Source organism: Dromiciops gliroides, chromosome 1 (genome assembly GCF_019393635.1).
Source record: "Dromiciops gliroides isolate mDroGli1 chromosome 1, mDroGli1.pri, whole genome shotgun sequence".
NCBI classification, from domain to species: domain Eukaryota; kingdom Metazoa; phylum Chordata; class Mammalia; order Microbiotheria; family Microbiotheriidae; genus Dromiciops; species Dromiciops gliroides.
Genome location: NC_057861.1, coordinates 167616545 through 167640021, shown reverse-complemented (window position 1 = coordinate 167640021; position 23477 = coordinate 167616545). Strand labels below are relative to the sequence as shown.

Here is a 23477-nt window from a genome sequence, read left to right as displayed (position 1 = left end):
TTTCTTAGTTAAGTATGAGCAGCCTCAGTGGAGTGAGACAGGGAATCATATAGGGAGGAATAAAAACATTTCCTTTCCAGGCTGAGATTAGCGAATGTATTTGTAGTGCAATGTGCTGTTCTGATGGTTCAAGACTAGTTCCATTCAGCAGAATGAGGAGCACCAGAGGGGGATATGGCTAATTCAAAGTTTGCCAGGTATGACCATTGAGAGAACTGGCAGACAAAAAGACTGGAGGAGAGAATGGTATGAAGTTCAACTGTTTACCTAGGGGACAATACTGCAAATCATGGATGGTGTCCTGGCAGTTTACTAATTAGCAAAAGGATAAGCACAATATAGGAGATCAAATCTGGACCATACCTTTCCTTGCTACCTCTCAGAGGTGGACTGTGAAAACCCAGGCAAGTCCACTAGAATGGCTCAAAGTAATTTCCTGGATGGGTGTATCTTATCTGGAGGATAGAAGTCTGAATGGCAACTGTACAGGTGTGGGAGGTGGGGGGAGATGGCAGATGGTTTGACACCAGTGCGGAAAAGTCTACAGATTTAGGTTTAAGGTTTTTTATTTTCTGTCGGGTGAAATAAAACTTGTCCTTTGAGAGTCTAGCTCCTTACAGGATAGCCAAGGACCTTTTACCTTTTCTGTAAAGATACATGGTCAAACTTTGCCATTCTTGGGGCAAACAATGGATGGGGATAGATAAGAGCCTGCATGATTATGTGAAAAGCTTCTAATATTGAACTGATCACTGTAATCCCAAACCTTCAGTTCTGGGTCACAAGTTACTTATTAATGTAATTTTACTTTCTTGGTATCTCAATTCTTTGAGGGTAGAGATTATGGTCAGTTTTACTCCTGGTACCTCTGGGATTAAGGGTTTCATTTCACTGTTCTAACTATTTCAATGACACACAACAATGCCACAGAGAAGCTTTAAGGGGTTCAGCTAAGACTCTTTCTAAGAGACCACCTCCAATGGAAGGTACTTGTGCAAAAGCCAGATATTCTTACTTAAGACAACTCCAACTTGCATAGAGAAACTTTTGTGCTCCAAATTTAAGAACGGGGCCCTACATGTGAGAAACCTTGGACATGTCAGTCTCTCAACAGCACCCATTTCAGTTCTCCGCTGAAGAGAGAACATAAAAGAGCATGTGGCCTAATTATGGCAAACTTTTTCAAGAAAAGTCTCATGAATCTGGTAACCTGTAATTTTTAAATATAACATTTTATTGCTTAGATGGTTCAATACAGAACAGCTTTACTTTCTGAATTTGGAAGTACTGTACAACTAAATAAAAAGAGGAATAAAAAGTACCAAAACAAAACTTGTGATTCTCTGTTCATGTGGCGTAGACCAGTTTTGTACACAACTTGTAGCAGCAGTTTTAAGTTCCCTTTAGAAAAATATGAATTCTACACATTTATTCTTGTTTCCTGTTTAATGCATGGGCTGAAATCACGAAGATTAACTTCCTTCTTGAAGAAAGAGAGGGAAAGAGGACACAGACAAACAAGGGTCAGAGAATATGATGAATCTTTCTGAAACTGGCATTCCACTGTCATCTAGCTCAGCTCCCCAAAGCTATTAAAAAAATAGCCCCACAGAGTTTTCTCTGCTTTGCTTCACAGTCAAGTGTTTAATGTAGTGATTGAATTATCTCAGCATTAAGTCCATTAATCAAAAAACAAAACAAAACAAAAAAAACTTGCACCTCAGACACAAAAAAAAAATTTCAGAAGATTCATTTTTTTTTTTGTAAAAGCCCTGAGAGAGGAAAAAAAAAGAATCAAACAAAATGTATAGAGACAAATTAGCTGAACATGCAAACTAAGTCTAAGATTCACCCATAGTTTAAACACATAATAAACTTCACAGTTTAATATTGGGGGCGGGGAAGAAAGGGAGACCAACAAACAGCAACAAATCTTCAAATTCAACTAATAAAAATGTCAAAAAAAAAATGTGGCAAGACTTTATCATCTACTAGGATATAAAGACTAAAAGTAAAGCTTTCAATCAATAGTGATTATTGCTAGCTGATGTCCCGGCGGCACTGCTGGGAGCTGATGATTTGCTACATCTCACTGCAGCACAGACATTAGTGATGGCTTTCCCCCCACAATATTGCGCAGTTTAGTGTGGAGAGTCGCAAAAGAAACAAACCAACAACAAAAATAAAGCCCCACAAGAAAACCCAAACAATAACTTCAAGAACAATTAAAGTAAAATGAAGGGAGGTTGTGTAAAATGGGTTTTGATTCTGTAGATCAAGTCAGAAAGGGAAATCATTGGTTCTGATTTTTTTTCCTCTGGAGTAAAACCTTGTTTTTAAACTGATTCAGACATTCCCAATACAGTTTAAAAAAAAAATCACATATTGCAACTTTTTTCCTATAATTTTTCATTATCTCAAGAATATTTATCTTGCTTTGTGAAGTCTGGGCAGTTGAGTTTCCACCTCCAAGAACTGGTGAAGAATTAGAGGACAAAAATTTAAAAGAAAAAAAATGTCGCCATATATACAAACATAGGGAAAGAGGGGAGGTGGTTTAAGGCCAAAAAGAGGAAGAAATCTTAGAAAGGAGATGAAGGAAGAAGAGGTGGGAAGGGCCACAGCTGTAGTTGCAGTGGGAGAGGGGGAAGAGGGGTTCAAGTGGAGGAACGGCACAGGGCATCCCTGGCAATACTATTGGCTCTATGTCCTAGAGGTCATAACTGTAGGACAAAAAAAGATGCCGAGCACAAGCTCAGCTACAGTAGGATACATGGTTTTCTACCCCTCGACGTTGGGGGCTGCAGTGAATTCCACTGCCTACATGGGATGCCTCTAAAAAAATTCTTCCTCTCTGCATCTAGGGGTTCAGATTCGAGAGGAAATCAGAAATGACATGTTCATCTTCAAGCACCAGCCCAAACTGCACTTGGAGTTTTATTACCAGTAGTAGTATTTCCTTGCTTTGCAAACACAACAGTAGCAAAAGTGGGTTAAAGGCTTGCATTTCATTGAGCTGGAAGACTGAATACCTTATTTGTGAGTAACAGATTTCATCACTGCCTTTTCTTTCCACAAAAATTCTTTGCAGTGCTTTCCCGATGCACTTGGAGGTCCCTCTCATCCCATTACCTCTACCACCTCCCCATGGGAGTGCATTTTTTTGCACACATACACATATTCCAATAAGCATGCTCTCTCTCTCTCTCTCTCACTAACTGCTGAGATGTTCCCCTGTACATTGGTGGTGATTACTGGTTGGCCTCCACTTTATTTCTCCAGTCACTAAGGAAGGAAAGGTTCATTTAGGTTCAGTAGAAGAACTGCAATGTGAGGGCTAGTGAACTAGTGAAAGCTGTAATCAAACATTTACACAGGGATCCAAAGCTGCATCATAGATCTCCGCGGACAAATATTGCCCATTGGTTTCTGCTGACTGCAGAGACTAGCAACTGATGAATTTTAAAATAATAATAATAATAATAATAACAATAATAATAATAATACATATATTGAAGCAAAAAAAAAATCAAACATATGACAGCTGTGCATAATTTCCATAGGTTAAAGTTGCTAAGGTAACTCTTCTCTGTATGCTCAGTCCAGAAAAAGTCTTAAAACATTGAACAATAACACCATTTCTAATGCCGAAAAGAGTGGAAACAAGCATGAGGTTGAAGCTAACATCTTTCCTGGTTTTGGCTTGAACCAATTTTGAATACCTTCATCAACCACTTGTCTCAATACCTGGGACCAGATCAGAGCTCCATCATGTAGTAAGTACAAAAACGTCTCTGAGTAATTAACATCTCATCCAATTTTTCCTCTGGTACATGAAATTCACATCATTTTCTTCCAGTTATTAGCTGTGGTATCCAAGGGCATTGGTTTCTTTTCCCCACTTTCGGCTCACAGAACAAAACACGGCAACTATCAAAGTTCCACGCGAACAGGCTCACGCACACCAATACAAAAAGGTAACATTAATGCTTAAATGAAAAAGGTCCTCTCCAAATAATTCATTAAAATATTTTTTAAAAATCATTTTGAAAAAAAAAAAAAGGTCAATGATACCAAAAGATTTAATAAAGTAGTAAGGCACTCAGAATCAGTATATCCTGTATAGTCTCTTGCATCGTTATACTGAAAGGGCTATGGCACTGGGGTCAGTCTGCCATACTTCTTTTCTTCTTTTCCCTCTCTCCCTCTCCCTCTCTCTTTCACTCCCCGACAACTGGAGTCACTGAGGAAATCCAGTGTACTACAGATTTGGGGTACTTTTGCTCTGCTGGCTTTAGTCTATGTGCTGGGGATAGACGGGTGACTGGATTACTTCCCCTGAGTCATTCCATTCCCACAAGTTGGGGTGCACTATCTGAAGAGGCAAGGATGTGGTTTGCAGGAGGCCTCTTGCTTTGCATGTCCAACAGATCTTGAATGAAGCCTGCTGGGCTCTCGTGATCTGTGCTACCCTGAGACTCCTGGTCCTTTGTGCCGGCCCCCGTGGCCGGCTTCTGGGCACTTTTGCTGGACTCAGCTAGACAAACACCAGCCGTCCTTCCTCCAGATTTCTCCTCCTGACGACCTGAATCCTTGGCTGCATTGGCCAAGCTCTCTCTCCGGCTTCGAGTAACAGCTGAATGGCTGTTGAGATTTGGAGTGGAGTCTCCCTCATTTTCTGAGAGTGGATTGTTGCCACTATGGATGGACTCATTCTCACTGTCATCCTCACCCCGATCTTCCTTGTCACTTTCCTTCCCATGGTGCCTTGTGTTTTTTGCTTTCTGATGAATACGCTGATGACGAACCAGGCTGTGCTTCAAGGTGAAGGTCCGCTCACAGGTCTGACATTTATATGGTCTTTCCCCTGGAGTAACAGGAGAAAAGAAATTAATTTCTGCAGACACAGGTCTTGCTCTAAGAATAGCAATCTTCACTGTATTACACACTCATCTGTCAATGTAAAAGATTGGATATCAAAATGGATAAAGAAAAAAGATATCAATCTCCTTTGTTGCCTTAGGTGGAGAGATATAGGACACAAGAAGGAACGGGGAAATGTTTTGTCACTTTGAATTTCCAGATCCCACTTCTTACTGATGTAGGCCAAAAACCACCATCTTAATTTAGGCAACTTGATTAATGTCCTACTGAGAATAAATACTGAATGGCCCCATGCAGATATCTGAGAAGCCTATGAGAATATATACCCCTTCTCCCCAGAACAGGAACTAATGGTCAAGGTTCCAGGAGAAGGCACAGAAATTATAAGTAACATTTAATAAATAAGATATGTCCCGGGAAACACTCTGTGGACTTGTACTGGAACAGCTGTGCTTCTTAGCCCCTACTGAGCAGCTGAGGACACCACCTGCTCAGAAACCTAAGAATATCTCCTCTGAAGAGGTTCACATTCCAAAGTCCTTTAAAACCCCTCATGTATAAGCAGAAACACTAGGGTTTAGTTCACCATGCATGAACTATGAGTGTGTGTGGAGTGGAGGGGGGGGGGGGGGCGCGGCCGGGGTGGAGAGAAGAAACATGCAGCATAGATGAATTGGCCTAACCCTATGAAAAGGAATCCTGTATCTTTGGGGCTTATAATAAGCAAAAAGGACTCATTCTGCTTGTCAAAAGAACTAATTTACTATATCTGACTATGATTTATTTGAAGACTTTGATATACCCTCTAGAGATAACGAGATACAAAAGGAGTGAGATCACACTGGCTTGCCACCCTGGTCTTGGGAATGGGACAGTATATTAGGGTGGAAAGCAAACAAGTCAGCTAATAATGCTCCTGGAAAAGAGCAATGATAAGCTGGCGTTTAAACACTGTGTTTTATCATTGACAAATTATTTTCACATACATGATTTCATTTGATCCTCTAAACAATCCCTATTACATAAAGGTATTATCCCCATATTACATCAGGGTCAGGAAGATGACATGATTGAGCCAAGGCCAGCCAAGACAGTGGTCATGAGAACTGGGATTTCAACCCGTTTAAAATTCCTAACCCAAGAGTAAGGACTCTTATCAAAGTCCCTGTACAATCAAACTCATTTCACTATCAAGAAATTGAAGCAGCAATTTAAATTGAAAGATGATGTGTGAAATGTTAGGAAACGCACTGCACACTTTATGAAGATTTGGGGAATGATGACAAATTTGTACCACAGACAGCTTCCTTCTTTGAGCCCAGCTGCACTATTACTTATGGTTTTGACTGAATTGATTCCAAATGAGGGGACAAGAATTCATCTTGTTTCTGTGGCAAATACAATCAAAAGCCTGAACTGGAGTGGCTACAGCAGGACTACTACATGCTAGATAGGCCGGTCCTTCCCAAAGAACCACCTACTTATTCAAGGTAGGTAATACAAACTCTACTAGGTAAAAGGAAATTTATCAAAAGTGTCCTGGGCACAATACTGCCTAAATTAATTTACTTATTCAGTGCCATACCAATCAGACTACATAAAAATTATTTTATATTGCTAGAAAAAACAGTAACAAAATTCAACTGGAAAAACAAAAAATCAAGAATATCCAGGGAAATAATGAAAAAAAATTCACAGGAAGGTGGGTTAGCGGTACCAAACCTGGAGCTTTACTATAAAGCAGCAGTCATCAAAACTATCTGGTACTGGCTAAAAAATAGAATGGTAGATCAATGGAATAGGCTAGGCTCAGGAAATGCAGTAGTAAATGACACTAGTAATGTAGTGTTTGATAAACCCAAAGACTCCGGCTTCTGGGATAGGAACTCAGTATTTGACAAAAACTGCTGGGAAAACTGGAAGATAGTATGGCAGAAATTAGGCATAGACCAACATCTTACACCTTATACTAAAATAAGGTCAAAATGGATACATGATTTAGACATAAGAGGTGATACCACAGGTAAATTAGGAGAGAAAGGAATAGTGTACCTATCAGATCTTTGGAAAGGAAAACAGTTTTTGACCAAACAAGAGATAGAGTATATTATAAAATGCAAAGTGGATGATTTTTATTACAATAAATTAAAAAATTTTTGTACAAACAGAAGCAATGCATCCAAAATTAGAAGGGAGGCAGAAAGCTGGGAAACAATTTTTGAGGCCAGTACTTCTGATAAAGGCCTCATCTCTAAAATATATAGGGAATTAAATCAAATTTATAAGAATCCAAGTCATTCCCCAATTGAGAAATGGTCAAAGGATATGAACAGGCAGTTTTCTGATGAAGAAACCAAAGCTATCTATTCCCATATGAAAAAATGCTCTAAATCTCTAATGATTAGAGAGATGCAAATTAAAACAACTCTGAGGTACCACCTGACACCTATCAGATTGGCTAAAATGACAAAAAAGGAAGATAATAAATGTTGGAGAAGCTGTGGGAAAATTGGAACACTAATGCATTGTTGGTGGAGCTGTGAACTGATCCAACCATTCTGGAGAGCAATTTGGAATTATGCCCAAAGGGCGATAAAGCTGTGCATACCCTTTGACCCAGCAATTCCACTTTTAGGTCTTTTGCCCAAAGAAATCATGGAAGGGGGAAAGGGACCCACATGTACAAAAATATTTATAGCTGCTCTCTACGTGGTAGCAAGGAATTGGAAGTTGAGGGGGTGCCCATCAATTGGGGAATGGCTGGACAAGTTGTGGTATATGAATACAATAGAATACTATTGTGCTGTAAGAAATGATGAACAGGAGGAGTTCAGAGAAACCTGGAGGGTCTTGCGTGAACTGATGATGAGTGAGATGAGCAGAACCAGAAGAACACTGTACACAGTATCATCAACATTGAGTGTTGACCTACTGTGATGGACTATATTCTTCTCACCAATGCAATGGTACAGAAGAGTTCCAGGGAACTCATGATAGAAGAGGATCTCCAAATCCAAGAAAAAAAAAGAAAGAAAGAACTGTGGAGTATAGATGCTGATTGAACCATACTATTTCTTTTGTTTTGGGTGCTGTTTTTTTTTTTTTCCTATTTTGAGGTTTTGCATCACTGCTCTGATTTTTTCTCTTGTAACAGGATTAATGCAGACATAGGATTAATGTTATTATGTGTATATATATATATATATATGTATATATATATAGAGATATAGATATAACCTATATCAGATTACCTGCTGTCTAGGGGAGGGGGGAGGGAGGGGAGGGAGGGAGAAAAATCTGAAATTGTAAAGCTTGTATAAACAAAAGTTGAGAACTATCTTTACATGTAACTGAAAAAATAAAATACCTTATATGTAAAAAAAAAAAAAAAGTGTCCTGGGCAGCTAGGTGGTGCAATGGATAGAGCACCGGCCCTGGATTCAGGAGAACCTGAGTTCAAACCTGGCCTCAGACACTTGACACTTACTAGCTGTGTGATCCTGGGCAAATCACTTAACCCTCCTCATTGCCCCAGGAAAAAAAAAAAAAAAGTGTCCTGAAAGAGGTAAAGCTGATTTCATCTAAGTGTAGCAGAGTCCTCCTTCTCAGAAAGCTCCCACCCCCCAATTCTGTTTATACTTTACATTTCTGAGAGCCTGATTCATTTCTTGCTGTCCTTCAGATGTGGTATCCTTACCTGTATGGGACCTCATGTGTCTCGTCAGGTCTTGCAGGGACCAGAATCTCTTATTACACACAGTGCAGACCTTCTTCCTCTTGTCGGCCTTGGTGATGCTCTTTGTCCCGTTTGTCTTTGGTTTCTTGTCATCATCGCTCTTCTCAGAGGACTTCCTCTCTGACGCACCCTCCCCTTCAGAGAGGCTCTCGCTCTCCTCATTTTCCCTCCCACCAGGGACTTCGCCCCCAGATGGGGATTCTACCACCTTCAAGTCCCCTGGGCTTTCATCGCGGTCAAGGACCGGCTCTGCAGCGGAAGGGCTCACTGATTGCTCAGTGCCGCCACTCTTGCCCTCTTCCTCACTGGCTTTCTCCTCCCTGTGCTCTTCGTGAGCGTGGGCTTTTTTGTGGCGCGTTAGGGTTCCTGCAAACTTGAAGCTCTTCCCACAGATGTCACAGGCATGCTTCTTATCCTGCTCAGAAGGGCTTCCTCCAGCAGATACTCCATGGTCACTCTCGGCCAGTTTGAAGTCCATCAGCTTGCTGGCAAAGTTAAGGTCCAGACTTTTGTTGCTGACACAATCATCCTCTGGATCCTCTGGTTTCTCTTCCAGCCCCTCCTCTTCCTCTTCTTCCCGTGGATCTCCTCCTCCCTCCTCTTCTCTTCCCTCACCTGAGGGAATTTTCTCCTTTGCCTCCTCAGTAGGATGGCCTTTTGTTTCCTGGCTGGGTTCAGGAGCGCCCTCTGACTGCTGCTGCTCTTTTTCCCTTGAGGTGAGGTCAAGCACTTCGTTGCCTATAACTGGAATCTCTGGGTCTGACTGACTATCTGTATGGAAAAACACAGAAGGAAGAGTTTCAATGAAAATGTGTGCCAGGCCAAGATCCCTTTGCAACAGCCCCCAGGGTCATAACTAGCACTCACCCACCCACCCACAGCCCCAGGAAACCTGTTTTCCTTTCCTTGGCCCCAGTCCACCTCTGGTGATGCCAATGCTTGCATGTAAATTCTTCAAGGCCAGAGAAGCTGCATTTTCAGAGTTAGTCTGACAAGGCAGGCAGATTAGTCAGTACTTCTACACAAACTGTCCTGCCTCCTCAGGGGTGACTGTGCTTCTCACAACTCACGAGATTGCTTCACACAGGAAGCCCAGTTCCCAAAGGTGGAAAAACAAGGAAGGGGTGAGTAACCCAATGAAGACAGAGAGAGTGGATCTATAAGAAAGGAGAGCTTTGTGCATTCAGGATAGATAGTCACAGCTTTGGGGTTACTTAGTAAGTATAGTTTAAGTTGCTTAACTAAGCATTCAGATGACTCAAGCATGCATGCACATACACAAATCCTCCCCTCCCCTCCTCCAAAAGACTCAAATCCACGTTTGCATAAGAATATTCCAGAAACAAACCCCAGGCCTGTATTCTGAAAATCTAGTAAGATAACATATCTACAAGCCACCAGAAATGACAAAAAGCCCCTTGCAAAATATTTCAGAAGAAAAATTAGACATGGCTCCTTTGGGTAGTATTTTGTTTTCAGAACGCATTTAGGAGATGTGTGGTACAACTCACACAAGAATAAAAATATTGGAATTACTTTGGAGGTAATAATTTGTTATGTAAAAAAGGGGAAGATCTGGTTGGTGTCCGGAAGCACAGAACACTGGAGGACTGGTTTTGTGAAGCATGTGGATTAACATAAGGATTCTGAAAATTTTGTGATGAGAGAATTGGCTGTGGCCGCTACATAATTTTGAGTCCATGTTTTTGTATCTATTTCTAATTCGATACACATGAACTGAACATAGCACTGGATGTCAACTATACTTGTAAATGGCCTTGATGAAAGGCCATTGTTGTGATGGGGCACCTCGGTGGTACAGTGGACAAAGCGTTGGAATTAGGAAGACCCTAGTACAAAACTCACCTCAAACACTTACTATGTGACTCTGAGTAAGTCATTTAACTTGTTTACCTTAGCTTCCTCAACCACAAAATGGGGATAACAACACCGACCTACCACCTCCTAGGGTTGTTTGAGGAACAAACAGGATGTGTGTATGCATGTATCCATATTACATATACATATATGCAGTGTGTGTGTGTGTGTGTGTGTGTGTGTGTGTGTGTGTGTAGTATGAGCACAGTGCCTGGCATATAATAATACCATATTAAAACTAGCTATTTCACTATCATTATTGCTTCATTAAGAGGCAATAAATAACAGCAAAGAAACAGCACCACCTACCACAGTTAACATGTACTTTTATTGTCAAAGGCATTCATTTCCAGCATCCACAGCACAGAAGCAAAAACACTGAAAATGCTATAATTATTAATTTTTTTTTGGTTTGTGGCAATTGGGGTTAAGTGACTTGCCCAGGGTCACACAGCTAGTAAGTGTCAAGTGTCAGAGGCTAGATTTGAACTCAGGTCCTCCTGAATCCAGGGCTGGTGCTTTATCCAACTGTGCCACCTAGCTGTCCCAATGCTATAATTTATGAAGAAAGATTTGCTATTTAGCTAAATTGCTAATAGCCCAGTAAGCATTGTCAGACTTTACAATACTAACTGCTGAGATAGGCTTAGATAAATTCTCTACAGTCAAATAAACATTAGGGTATGGGTCTCTTAAAATTCTCAATATTTTACCACCTTTCCTTTGTCAAGATGGGGGGTTTCACAGTTCTAAAAGTTGTTATAATGTAAAAACATAAAAATGCCAAGAACTATAACTATTTAGATTCTAAATTGTGCTTTCTTCCTTAAAGCTCTCTGCAGATGAGTAAACAAATCCCAAAGCATTATCATGGGACTGGCCGATTATGTTTTATAATCGAGACCTTTTACACGAATAGATTATGAAAGGATCTTGTGAAAAATACAATTAAACTCATAGCTATCATCCTTCTCAAATTCCATATCCTGTATTGCTTGTCACCAATCTGTTGTGACGAGAATGAAAAATCAGTAAGCCATTCCTTCCTATTTCAGGGACACACAATTATTCATTCTGCAAATACATATCAAGGGCTGACTATGGTCAAGGCATGTAATGGGCTTAGTACTAAAACCCAGGCAGCCTCCTACCTGGACTTAGGAAATCAAGATTTGACTTTCTGAAAATCTTATCTAAACTATGTATGACTGACTGGCTTTCCATTCTGATCTAGGCTTTATGGGAATCTACATTATGGGGGAGAATTCTCAATGTCTTCTATTGGGAATGTACTGGTACATGTATAGTATTTTGAGAATTTTTTTTTTTTTTAGGCAACGAGGGTTAAGTGACTTGCCCAGGGTCACACAGCTAGTAAGTGTCAAGTATCTGAGGCCGGATTTGAACTCAGGTCCTCCTGGATCCAGGGCCAGTGCTTTATCCACTGTGCCACCTAGCTGCCCCACCCCGGACTACATTTGTTACAAATAATAAATAATAAATATCAGTCTAATGTATGAATACCCTAGCAGGTCTGTCTATATAAATCAATGAAAGCTATATTAATTGATCAAAGAAGCTCCCCTTTATTTAAGACATACTAGGAAAGGGAACATTTTAAAATCACGTAATTCAATATTCCATTCTCCCTATCACCCACCCTCCAAATTCTCTATGCTCAACTCTCAATTTTTTACCTTTTTTATAGATTATAAAATTATGTCTTTGTACATGTTATTTCTGAGATCAGGTTATTTTTCTGCTATCACTTATAACATGTCTAAGGCTCTCATTCCCTATTGTCACTTATGCTTTCTTAAAGATTCATTTTAATTCTTTGATCATATTTAAATATCACCACTTCCTCTCCTTTCCTTCCCATTTTTTAAAAAAGGGAATCTTCTGGGGGCAGCTAGGTGGTGCAGTGGATAAAGCATTGGCCCTGGATTCAGGAGAACCTGAGTCCAAATCCGGCCTCAGATACTTGACACTTACTAGCTGTGTGACCCTGGGCAAATCACTTAACCCCCATTGCCCTGCCAAAAAAAAAGGAAAAAAAGAGGGAATCTTCTATAAACAATAAAAGATTCTAGAATCAAAGATGAATAAATTAAATTACTCTGGGTACTTTTCTCATTTGTGCCACTGTATCATCATGGATAACTGAATTTCTTCTATTCTAAATCTCCACATGATACCCACTAAAACAAAACTTAATATATTAAAGAGAGATGTTTTATAGCAGAGGAGCTAGACTCATTTTGTGAGTCTAAGCAACCAAAATTCTCTTAACAAGTTATTAATCTGATCATAGTCATCTTCCCCTACACCCCAAGTATCTAGCCTTGTCCTAGATTTTAGCAATCAAATTTTGCTATAATGCCTCACTTAAGATCACAAAACAAAGAAATAGCCAGTTATGTGTCAATATACTTTACAACTTGACCTTCTTGTCCTCTTCCCTATTAGACTATAAATTTCTTAAGAGCAGGGTCTTAATCTTTTTAGCCATAGCCCTTAGTAAAGGACCATGGTACATTATATGCACTTAACCTGTTTATTTAATTGAAAAGTTGCTTTAAAATATTAAAAATCAATTCCCAGTCCTCTCTAATATTTATTAAATCACTTTTCTCCAAAGACACTTTGGAAATCAGCTTTGGAACCCATCTGAAGATAAATCTATACAGTTACTCATAATGTGAAGCAAAGGAGTCATTTAAATTTGACTTTTGGAGTCATTTACATTTGTTCTAAATTTCTGTGCCTTACTATAAATAAGTTATTCACTCAACACCAAGATGACCTACTATTGCAAGCCAATCAAAGTGCTTTGTGTCTGTACTTCACATAATTCACTCAAGTTCTTAAAAAAAATTCCTATGTGAGAATGCTAAATCTTAGGTAAACAGAAGGGGAATCAGTCTATCAATGAGGGAGACCAAGGTTCTTATTCACAAGATCTCAGAATTTTAAAACCTTGATTAAAAGAGTGTGTACCTGGATGTTGTCAGCCACTCATTCTCTAGTACTGACATAGACTGATACCGTAAGTATGTCAGAGAGACTACTCTGAGTAAACTTAAACCCAAATATCAGTTTAACTCTGACTTAGTCCAATCGTTTAAAGCTACCTTTTTCAAAATTTTTATTGTTGAGGGGCAGCTAGGTGGCACAGTAGATAGAGCACTGGCCCTGGATTCAGGAGGGCCCGAGTTCAAATCCAACCGCAGACACTTGACACTTACTAGCTGTGTGACCCTGGGCAAGTCACTTAACCCCAATTGCCTCACCACCCCCCCCAATTTTTTTTACTGTTATTTTCACTTTCATTTAGGGGAGGATGGGAGGCAGAAGTGGGATCAGACTTGGACATTAACTTAAAAAAAATAAAAAACAACTTATTTATCTTCTTACATTATAGCAGGGTTCAAGTTCTAGGCAGCATATACATACTTAAGCCTTTCCTACCATAACATCTACAACTCCCTTTTTAGTAGCCTTCCCAAAGTTACTCTTAACTCGATAGGAATCCAGAAAAAGAACTTGTCTCTTCTAATGCTGTCACCTTGCTTCTAATATCCTGCGGATATTACTTCTAGATTCTACCTCCCTGACCTCCTTTTCCTTCTCCTAACCTTAAATCTGTTATCTTTCATACCACGTACCTTTATCTTTCTATATTCCAGTTATCTTTCATACTTATTACTAACACTAAAGCAGATACATATTTTCTCTTTACTGGTTTGTAAGCCCATGACCATCTCAATTGAGTTCATGGCTTTAAAGGAGTGCTATCAGATAAAAGGATAAACATGCTTTGGGTGGAAAAACTTAGAAACAAAACTTGTATATATCCAATTTGGAAAAAAAATACCCTTAAAATTGCTAATTAAACTTCAGATCAATTTTGTAAAAGTCATGTTAGGCAGCTAGAAGTTGCTTCTTGCTTCTATCATCAGAAGGTTAAAAGTGCTCTCACTGTATATCAAGGGTTGTCTTTACCATGCCATGTAAGAGCTGAATTATCCACTTGGAACTACTGTTTGCAGGGAACTTAAAGTCTAAATCTAAACTACTTTACCTTGAATAATAAATTCTTTCAGGACAAGGCAGTGGGAACTATACATATAGAGATCCCAAGATTCTACTCGCCTTTTCATTTTTGTATTCTGTGCAAAGAGACTTACTTGTGACCCAATCATCTCATCAGCATCTTCCAAGAAAATGGAAAACATTGATTCAGAAATGGGGCTCTTCCTTTCCCTCTCTTACCAAATGATAGTTTTCTAGTTTCTAGGAAGGACCAGCCTGGTCTGGTCTGCTGCACATCCTGTGGATACTTAATTAATACAAATACTCATTCCAACTCCACTCCACATTCAAACATTTATGCCCAGTCAGAGCAAGAAAAATCAAGGTCTGCCAGAGTCCCAAGACTGCAATTACTACTGTGAATACACAAATTTTATGGGAAGGTGAGAAGTCCCAGATCCACCTTCCCCCCAAAACTCCCCCAAGGTCAAATGTCAAGGATTTCAATAATAAAATATTTTGAAGACTTGCATCCAGTTCTTACAATACTGTTACAAAATAACAGCAATATTGTTACTAAACAACAATCAGCCATTTGCACTGAGCAAATTTTTGTACCAACTCTTGGTGGGAGGTGAGGAGCAGAGTGGAGGAAAGTATATGTGTGGTGAACCAGGGACATGAGCAAACATGGAAGACTGTGGGCAGAGCAAGCTAAAGGGGTAGAAATTGCAGCAGCCAGTAATTGCTCAGGGAGGGGCTGAAAAAACAAAGCACATGTCAGCATCAGACACCCTATTCAGGTAGAGCAGAAATGTGATTAAAGAAGAAAGGACATGCAGAGTGCTCTAAAATAACTATACAGTTTTGTATTAGGAAGAGAGGTGGGGGTGGGGGGGGAGGAGAGAGAAGAAAACCAAACCTTTCCCCAGACTTGGCCGAGGAGCATAAGCATCCCTCAGAATAAAGGTTCTGACCAGTGCTGACCCTTCCAGTACAAGGTCACCTGATTTAGTCTAAGAGATGTGGAACATGGATGAGCTGGAAAGCAAGGCCCATAAGAATAGAAGCCACCTAGGCCAGGGTAAAAACATCTCTATTTTATTGCATCTATATGAGAGGGGAAGAGAAGATACCCAAATATTTCACACCTTCTTTCTGAGCTATATAAAATCTCCCTTTCAAGTGCCTATAGCACTACCATTAGCAAGGGCTTTGAAAAATCATTAGGGGAACTCTAAAAATCATTTTCAAATGTGTCTGGGCTCCCAGGCCACCCATCGTGCGGTCCAGGACAGGTCTGGCTCAGTCGGCCAAACTGGCTTCTATTTCCCTCACCTGGTATCTCACAAGCCCTGACAACCAGCCTCAGTGTAACCTGGACTGGTTGGTGGCTTTCTCTAAAAACCTTAACCAAAAAGCACATGAATGGTCTTTTTCTTTCTTTCTTTCTTTCTTCTGAATAACCTGAAAGAACTACCTGTGCTATCATGAGATCCAACATCACTTTCTTTTGACTGGGGGATAAGCCCGTTTCTTCTCAGGGAGCAGTTGGTAACTCCATGTTTGCGCAATTGGTGCCGTTCACAGTTAGATTTGGTAGAAAAGAAGGCGTCGCATTTTTGACAAGGGTAGGGCTTCTGACCTGAAGCAGGAAAAAAGATAGATTTATCTGACTTTCTAATGAAAGGTAAGAGCTACTTTATTTTGCTGGGCAATATTGGTAGTTGCCCCCCCTCCCTTTTATTTTGGTTGAAGTAAGCTTTTCAAAACAAAACAATGAAACATCTAATATGTCTCAAACCCAGCAAAGCATGCTTTTTATTCTTCATAATATTAAAGGAAATATTATTGCACAATTAACATTTTAGTTTTGTCTTAGCATTGGGGGACTCCCAGTATAGGAATGAATTCTACCACAGCTCACAAATAAATGCCTGCTAAAAGGGTCACATAGGCAATGTATGCCAGAGGAAGGAGGGCTTAAATCCAGGCCTGCCAGACTCCAAAGACTAGTTGACCTTCCAACTCCACAATACCAGGCTACCTTAAAAAAGAGTAAATGCAACTGAATTAAATACTGTTAAGGAATTTTAAAATCAGACAAGAAGATGGTTCTTTCTCCTTCCACAAGATAAATGGACCATAAGATATTTTTCCACAATCAGAGAATGAAGATGTAGGAGAAAAGGGGAATGAACAGTCACTTTAAATCAGACAGGACAAAAAAATATGATGAACCCCTTTAAGACATCAAGGATTCTCTGGGCCCAGAGATGCCTCTGGAAGCTAACTCAGAAGACCAACCGGGAAGGAGACAAACCACCTTGTTCCATGCCCTTGACACCAGCCTCATCCAGAACAGGCTTTCAAGAGGAAGTGAAGACAGGGAGCAAAGATAGGCTGCCCTTTCAAGTGAGTTAGAGGACTGATATCCTTGCTCTCACCTTTCAAAAGGTTAAGTACTAATAACTGCTGATCTGCATTATCAGAGTATGACATTTACTCAATTTAATGTACTTGTGTTTCCAGAAGAAGGGTCCCTAGGAGAGAGTCCCCCCTCGACCTAATGGGGAAAACTCCCAGTAAATCCTGTTTCAATCCTCTCCTTTCTTACCTGTTTTCCTGTTGTAGGGACCAATTTTTAATTGGGGAGTGTTAGCTATGCGGCTTGCCACAATATTGGGGCAAGGAAGCAGAACAAGATTTATTAACAAGAACGAAATTTAAAAACACAAGCAAAATCAGTAAGGGAAAGGAAATAAAATGGGGGAAGGAAAATGATACAACCTGAACAAACACCACCACCCAGGAATCAGCTAAGAACACACATGGCTGCATCCTGTCACCTTCCAGCTTCAAGCTAGAATGGCGAATCTCCTCCCTCCTTCTTCCCAGCAGACCCACACAGCCCCAAGCCAATTGGCTGGCAGCCCTGACTGACAGTCACATGACTGCCCTCACTGGGCTTCCAGTCATAATTTTGCCAGGCTTTTGTAGGCGTCTGCGAGTGGTGATGACGTGAGGTGCCAGTGCCATGGTGACGGCTACAACCAGTGGGTGGACCACCATGCTGTTTGCAGAGGCACTGGCCTGAGCCACAGGCCAGTGTGTGTGCCGGGATTTAAAAAATTCTAGTCAAAAGATGGGGTCAGAAAAACCTCAAGTAACAATTCTTTACACTGTTTTATTTGAAATCCCCAAAACATGTTGAAAGAAATAGGTCCTTCACACCAGTCATTTATGTTGTTTGGCTTGAAATGTTCAGGTTAATTCCACCATCTTCTCTTATTTTGATTTTTTAAATACTGTAAATACAATCTATCAAATCCAAGTTAAAGTCCCATGTGCTAATCCTTCTATGTGGGAAGAGGGGGTAATAAATAGAAAGAATAGGATTGGGAGAGCCAAATTGAGCTTTTGGTTGTAGTGGTGGTAATTATGCATTTATCCTCATAACCAGCATCCAAGGTCACAGCTCCTAATCTGCCAAGAGGGAAAAGTTTCATATGACTATCTTTATAACAAACGTGAAAACTTTAACAGCTGCAGCTTCAATGCCTTTTGTCCTGTAGCCCTGGCATTGTTGGAGCCTATGTATAACTCAAGCATGAAACACAAAGGTCTTAAATCGATTTTCTTGACACAAAAACCACAGGGGACCTTTGTCTTTACTCATAGTTTTGGATTAAAAAGAAGTGATTCCTTCCTTAACAAGCAGAAGTTCGGATCTGCAGGATCGCCAGTTTGCACAGTTTATATATATATATATATATATATATGGCTCATGGCACCGAGGTGGTGACAGAAGTCAGATTTCAGTCACCCAGGTAAGGGGCAGCTACAGCTGAAGCTGCTCACTTGTCTGTCTGTCTGTCTATTCCCCTCCCCCCACTCCAGACAACCTAGCCAATCATAGGGAGAGGGGGGAAAAGGCAAAACACTACCTGAATTCTTATAAAAATTGTGAGTGCTCCCCTAAGCTCCTAAATGGAGCCAGAATACTTCAAAGTTTTCTTAAATTCAGTAGGGGTTTTATGGTATGTTTGTGTAAAACACTGTGATATCTGCTACCTTTGGGGGGGGGGGGGCCCACGGGGCAATGAGGGCTAAGTGACTTGCCCAGGGTCACACAGCTCGTTAAGTGTCAAGTGTCTGAGGCTGGATTTGAACTCAGGTCCTCCTGAATCCAGGGCCAGTGCTTTATCCACTGCACCACCTAGCTGTCCCCTTTGTTACCTATTTTCAATCCTGGTGATTGTCATAGGAAAGAATTACCAGTGATCAAGGACTCATTAAAAAGAGAACAAACAAATGCGGCCAATAGAAAATGACATCACAGAGCCATAGAGAGATGGGTAAAAAAAAAAAAAAAATAACTGCTTTTATAAAAATCTAGATCTACCAGGCATTGTAGTGTCTATTAGATTTTCCTCTCTTCAAATACTTTTTTCCCTCTCCTTCACTCCTCTGTATGGGAAGAAGTTGTCAATCATGACTTTTGACAATATACCACTGAAAGACTTTAGTAAGGGATCAAATGATACTTTCTGTATTTTAAAGCAAAGACACTGTGGAGTTATAAATCTAGGTAGATGAAGTAATCAAAGCTCAAAAGTAATAATGAACTATAATTAGAATAAGCTGTTCTCATAAGCATTATTTTCAGAAGTAGTGTGGCCTGAAGTGAAAAGGGCTTGAATGGGAGCAGGAAGTCCTGGCTTTCAACGTCACCTCTAAAGCTTCTTGGTGTGACTATGGATAAGTCATTTCACCTCTTGAGCTGACTTCCTCATCTGTAAGATGGAGCTAATATCTACAGAAACCACCTCAAAGGACTGGTGTGCAGCTCAAGTGAAATAATAATGTACATCAAAATGCTCTGTTGGGACAGCTAGGTGGCGCAGTGGATAGATAAAGGCCTTGGATTCAGGAGGACCTGAGTTCAAATCCAGCCTCAGATACTTGACACTAGCTGTGTGACCCTGGGCAAGTCACTTAACCCTCACTGTCCTACCCCCCCCCCAAAATGCTCTGTAAACCTTGAGGTACTATACAAAAATTATTCTTACACATTTGTGCACACACACAAGTAAGCACACCTTTTTATCAGCCCTTCTATTGCTACTCGAACACTTTGAGTTTGAAAAGAAAAAATGAATGGAAAAGGGCCAATTGGGCAAATTTTCCTTCTAATTAAAGTTATTGGAGTAAATAAATGGTAGCTTCAAATGAGAGGTTTTATTTTTAATGTAGCCTCCAAATAAGCAGTGTAATCTTCATATCAAAGACCTGTGATATGCTTTCTCCCAATGTAAGATTAAAGGAAATGGAGTTTTGGTTTTGACTCTTAGAAAAGCAAACAGGGTTAAGAAATACTTGATGCCGGCTGGCAAGGACTGGTTTTACCAGGCATATTATCATCTAGATGTAGCTCTGTGTTCTCCTGCCATTGGGGCACTGCTCACATAATTCCCTGGAATGCCCTCTTCACTTTTTCAATTCCTGTCCTTCCTTGGAAGTTCAAGTCCAATAAGATGTCTACCATGGAGTGCCCTCCCTCAGGCTTTTCAGATCATGTCTTATGTAGTATAGTATATTAGAATTATGTTTGTGTTTGAACCCCGTTAGCACAGGCAGTTCCCATTGTGTTTCAACCCCAAAGTCCAGCACAATCCTCAGTACAGAGTAGGCACTTAGTAATGCTCCTGAACAAATGCTGAATGTGACAAGGCCTATTTGTCAAAAATTGTAACTCCACAGGTGTTTTTTCCCACAAATGCCAACACTGATAGAGAACTAAGTCTCGCAAGGTAAGCATATAATATCAACTATTAGTTTATTAAACTATACAATCTAGACTAAGTATTTTTGTGTGTTTTTTAAAATAATAAAGACCGCTCCATAACAAAGAGTTATGTATGACTGACTTGCTTATCAGCGAAGAATTTCCAGACTATGGGGTCCCTAACCCCGTACAAACAAACAAACAACAAACATATAAATAAATAAATGAAACCCAGGTGTTAAGAAAGGAGTTCATGAATAAAGTAATTCCTAACTGTGGCCTTTTAAAAACACATGTTATCAGGGCAGCTAGGTGGCGCAGTGGATAAAGCACCGGCCCTGGATTCAGGAGGACCTGAGTTCAAATCCAGCCTCAGACACTTTATACACTTACTAGCTGTGTGACCCTGGGCAAGTCACTTAACCCTCCTTGCCCAGCCAAAAAAACCAAAAAACCAAAAACCCCACATGTTATTTCTTTGAAACTGTAAAGATCTCACTAGTATTCCCCTCATCTTGAGTATTTAAGTTACACTAATTTCTCCTACTACGCTATGTAGACATACATGTCTACTATACCTGGAAAGGTCAGGAAGGAAGGATTTATCAAGCACCTGTTATGTGGCAGGCACTGTACAAAAACACTTACCACATTATCTCATTTAATCCTCACAATAACCCTGGGTGGTAGGCGCTACCAATTATCCCATTTTACAGTTGAGGAAACTGTGGCAGAGGGTTAAATGATTTGCTCCAAATCACAACAGCTAGTAAAATGTCTGAGGCTGGAACTGAACTCGAGTTTCATTCCTAGACATGTTTCTCTTTTTCCAATGGACCAATGTGGAAGCCACTTCTTTTCTATGAAGCTTCCCCTTGATCCCACCAGTTAGAAATTTTAAGCAGATTTAAATAACCCCTTTATTTGGAAAACATGAGTGTTTATAACACATTTCAGAAAATAATGTTAATTTCTATACTCTAAAAGGCAGTGTGGTAGAGCTGGCAGAATAGGTCTTTGGAGTCAACTCCTACATCTCAAAGTGCTGATGACATGATCCTGGGAGCAAGCCTTTTAATGTTTCAATGCTCTAGGAAACTCTAAGACTATAAAAGTTACTGATCTCTATGCAAAGGGAGCTTTCTATCTCGATGTTGTTATAGGTTGGAGCAAAAATGACATTATATATGTGTATACATATACACATGGCTTATTTCAAGGCTAGCATAGGGATTGAAGCCTATATACAATAGAGGTTCATCTTTAAACGTTGGTATAGATATTTCCCCCATCAAGAAGACATGATATAGGGGCAGCTAGGTGGCACAGTGGATAAAGCACCGGCCCTGGATTCAGGAGTACCTGAGTTCAAATCCGGCCTCAGACACTTAACACTTACTAGCTGTGTGACCCTGGGCAAGTCACTTAACCTCAATTGCCTCACCAAAAAAAAAAAAAAAAAAAAAGACATGATATTCAGGGGCAGCCAGGAGGTGCAGTGGATAAAGCACCAGCCTTGGATTCAGGAATATCTGAGTTCAAATCTGGCCTCAAACACTTGACACTTACTAGTTGTGTAACCCTGAGAAAGTCACTTAACCCTCATTGCCCCACAAAAACAAAAACAAAAACAAGAAGACATGCTATTCTAAATTCAATGCCAAATGAAGCTAGGAGCTTAAAAATTGAGATAATAAAATGTCAAGTACTTTGCAAGTTATGAAAACAATAATTATAAAAAATTAACCTTAGAGCCTAGTTCTTTTGACATACTATCTGTGTGACCTTGGGAAAGTCACTTCCTCTCTAAGCCTCAGTTTCATCCTCTGGAAAATGACAGACCTCTAAAGTTTCTTCCAACTTTATTTCCTATGAGTCTATGATGATCCTTGGGCTTGGTACTAAAATTCAGTTTATATTTTGGAAGTATATCCAAATAAAACACCAATCTCAGCAAGGTGCCCACCAAATGGGCTTAAACTCTAACATAACTGAGTATACACAGGCACACTTCATGAAGGCTGGGATGATCCTTACTGTTCTGCCCCTAAGCCACAGATTCTAAAGCCCTTTGAAATGGGAAAGACTTTGGAGAACACTTTGATGAACATATAACCTGTGTGTGTTCATATAGAGTACAGTACAAGCTATACATCTTGATGAGAGTAATTCCTTTGTGAGACAATTGTTATCCCTCCCCCAAAACAATCAGATCATCACTAGACACTTTTCTGTCTATGAAGAGTATCAGCCATGAATGCTCAGAGTCTGCAATAAAAGAAAGCTGTTAGGATGTCAGAGACTAATCAAAACATTTCATCTCCAACAAACCTTTATTAAGTTGCCTATGCCAGTGGTGTCACACAGAAATGGATCCCTCTGGTCCACATACAAGCTGGTTCCAGCAGGGAGTCTAAAATCTCTAATACACAATGTCACAAGGGAATCAACAATGAAATCATGAGAACATATATTGAGGTTGTCCTTAAGTAGAAGTTCTAAAGGGATGAGATGTGTATTCAAGTGTCATACAAATGAAAATGAGAAAGGTATGAAAGACTGAAGAGGGAAGACTATCTTCTACCAGGGGATGGAAGGGAAGACATTACAGAAGAGGAAGCCCCTGACATTAGGTGCTGAAGAGGGGAAAAATTTACATATGTAGAGATACAGCAGGAGTCAATTGGAGACCCAGAAAAAGTATATACAAATGCATCAAGTACACAGTGTTAAGGGCTAAAATTCTAGCTAGTCTGTCTAAAATATTTAATGAGTGGTCGCCAATAAATTATAAGCTTTAGCAAGAGTTAGACTTTTAAGCATTTATTAAGGAGAATAAGAATTTGGTAAAGAGAGAGAAAGGCCTAGATTCCTATCTATTAAAGGGAGAGCACATTTCTAGCTCCGCTCTCCACCCAAGTCCAGAGGAAAGAGCGCGCGAGACTGAGCGCCAGTCTCTTCCTTCCTCCTCCCACTAGCCTGCGTCACTTCCTGACTCCTGGTCTTGCCCTCAAAGACCTTTGCTTCATGGGCAGAACTCTTCTACAGTAAGTCTCCAGCAGGTGGCGTCATTCCAATCGTTACAACAGAGAAGAATGAGATCTGGCTTGGAAGATAGGGCATATGAAGAGAAGTAGTATGAAATAAATCTGGAAG

The 23477-nt window shown here is 40.1% G+C and overlaps 1 protein-coding gene across 1 annotated transcript in view; it reads right to left on the bottom strand.

The window, feature by feature from the left end:
* Positions 1-1241: 1241 nt before the first annotated feature.
* Positions 1242-23477, bottom strand: part of RREB1 (ras responsive element binding protein 1) — a 147735-nt gene continuing 125499 nt past the window's right edge. The window contains exons 11-13 of the mRNA XM_043976480.1: positions 16014-16178; positions 8582-9391; positions 1242-4867 (exon numbers count right to left, since the gene is read on the bottom strand). Of these exons, the coding sequence (XP_043832415.1) occupies positions 4344-4867; positions 8582-9391; positions 16014-16178 (1499 nt within the window). The 3' untranslated portion in view covers positions 1242-4343. The remainder of the gene's footprint in view (positions 4868-8581; positions 9392-16013; positions 16179-23477) is intronic.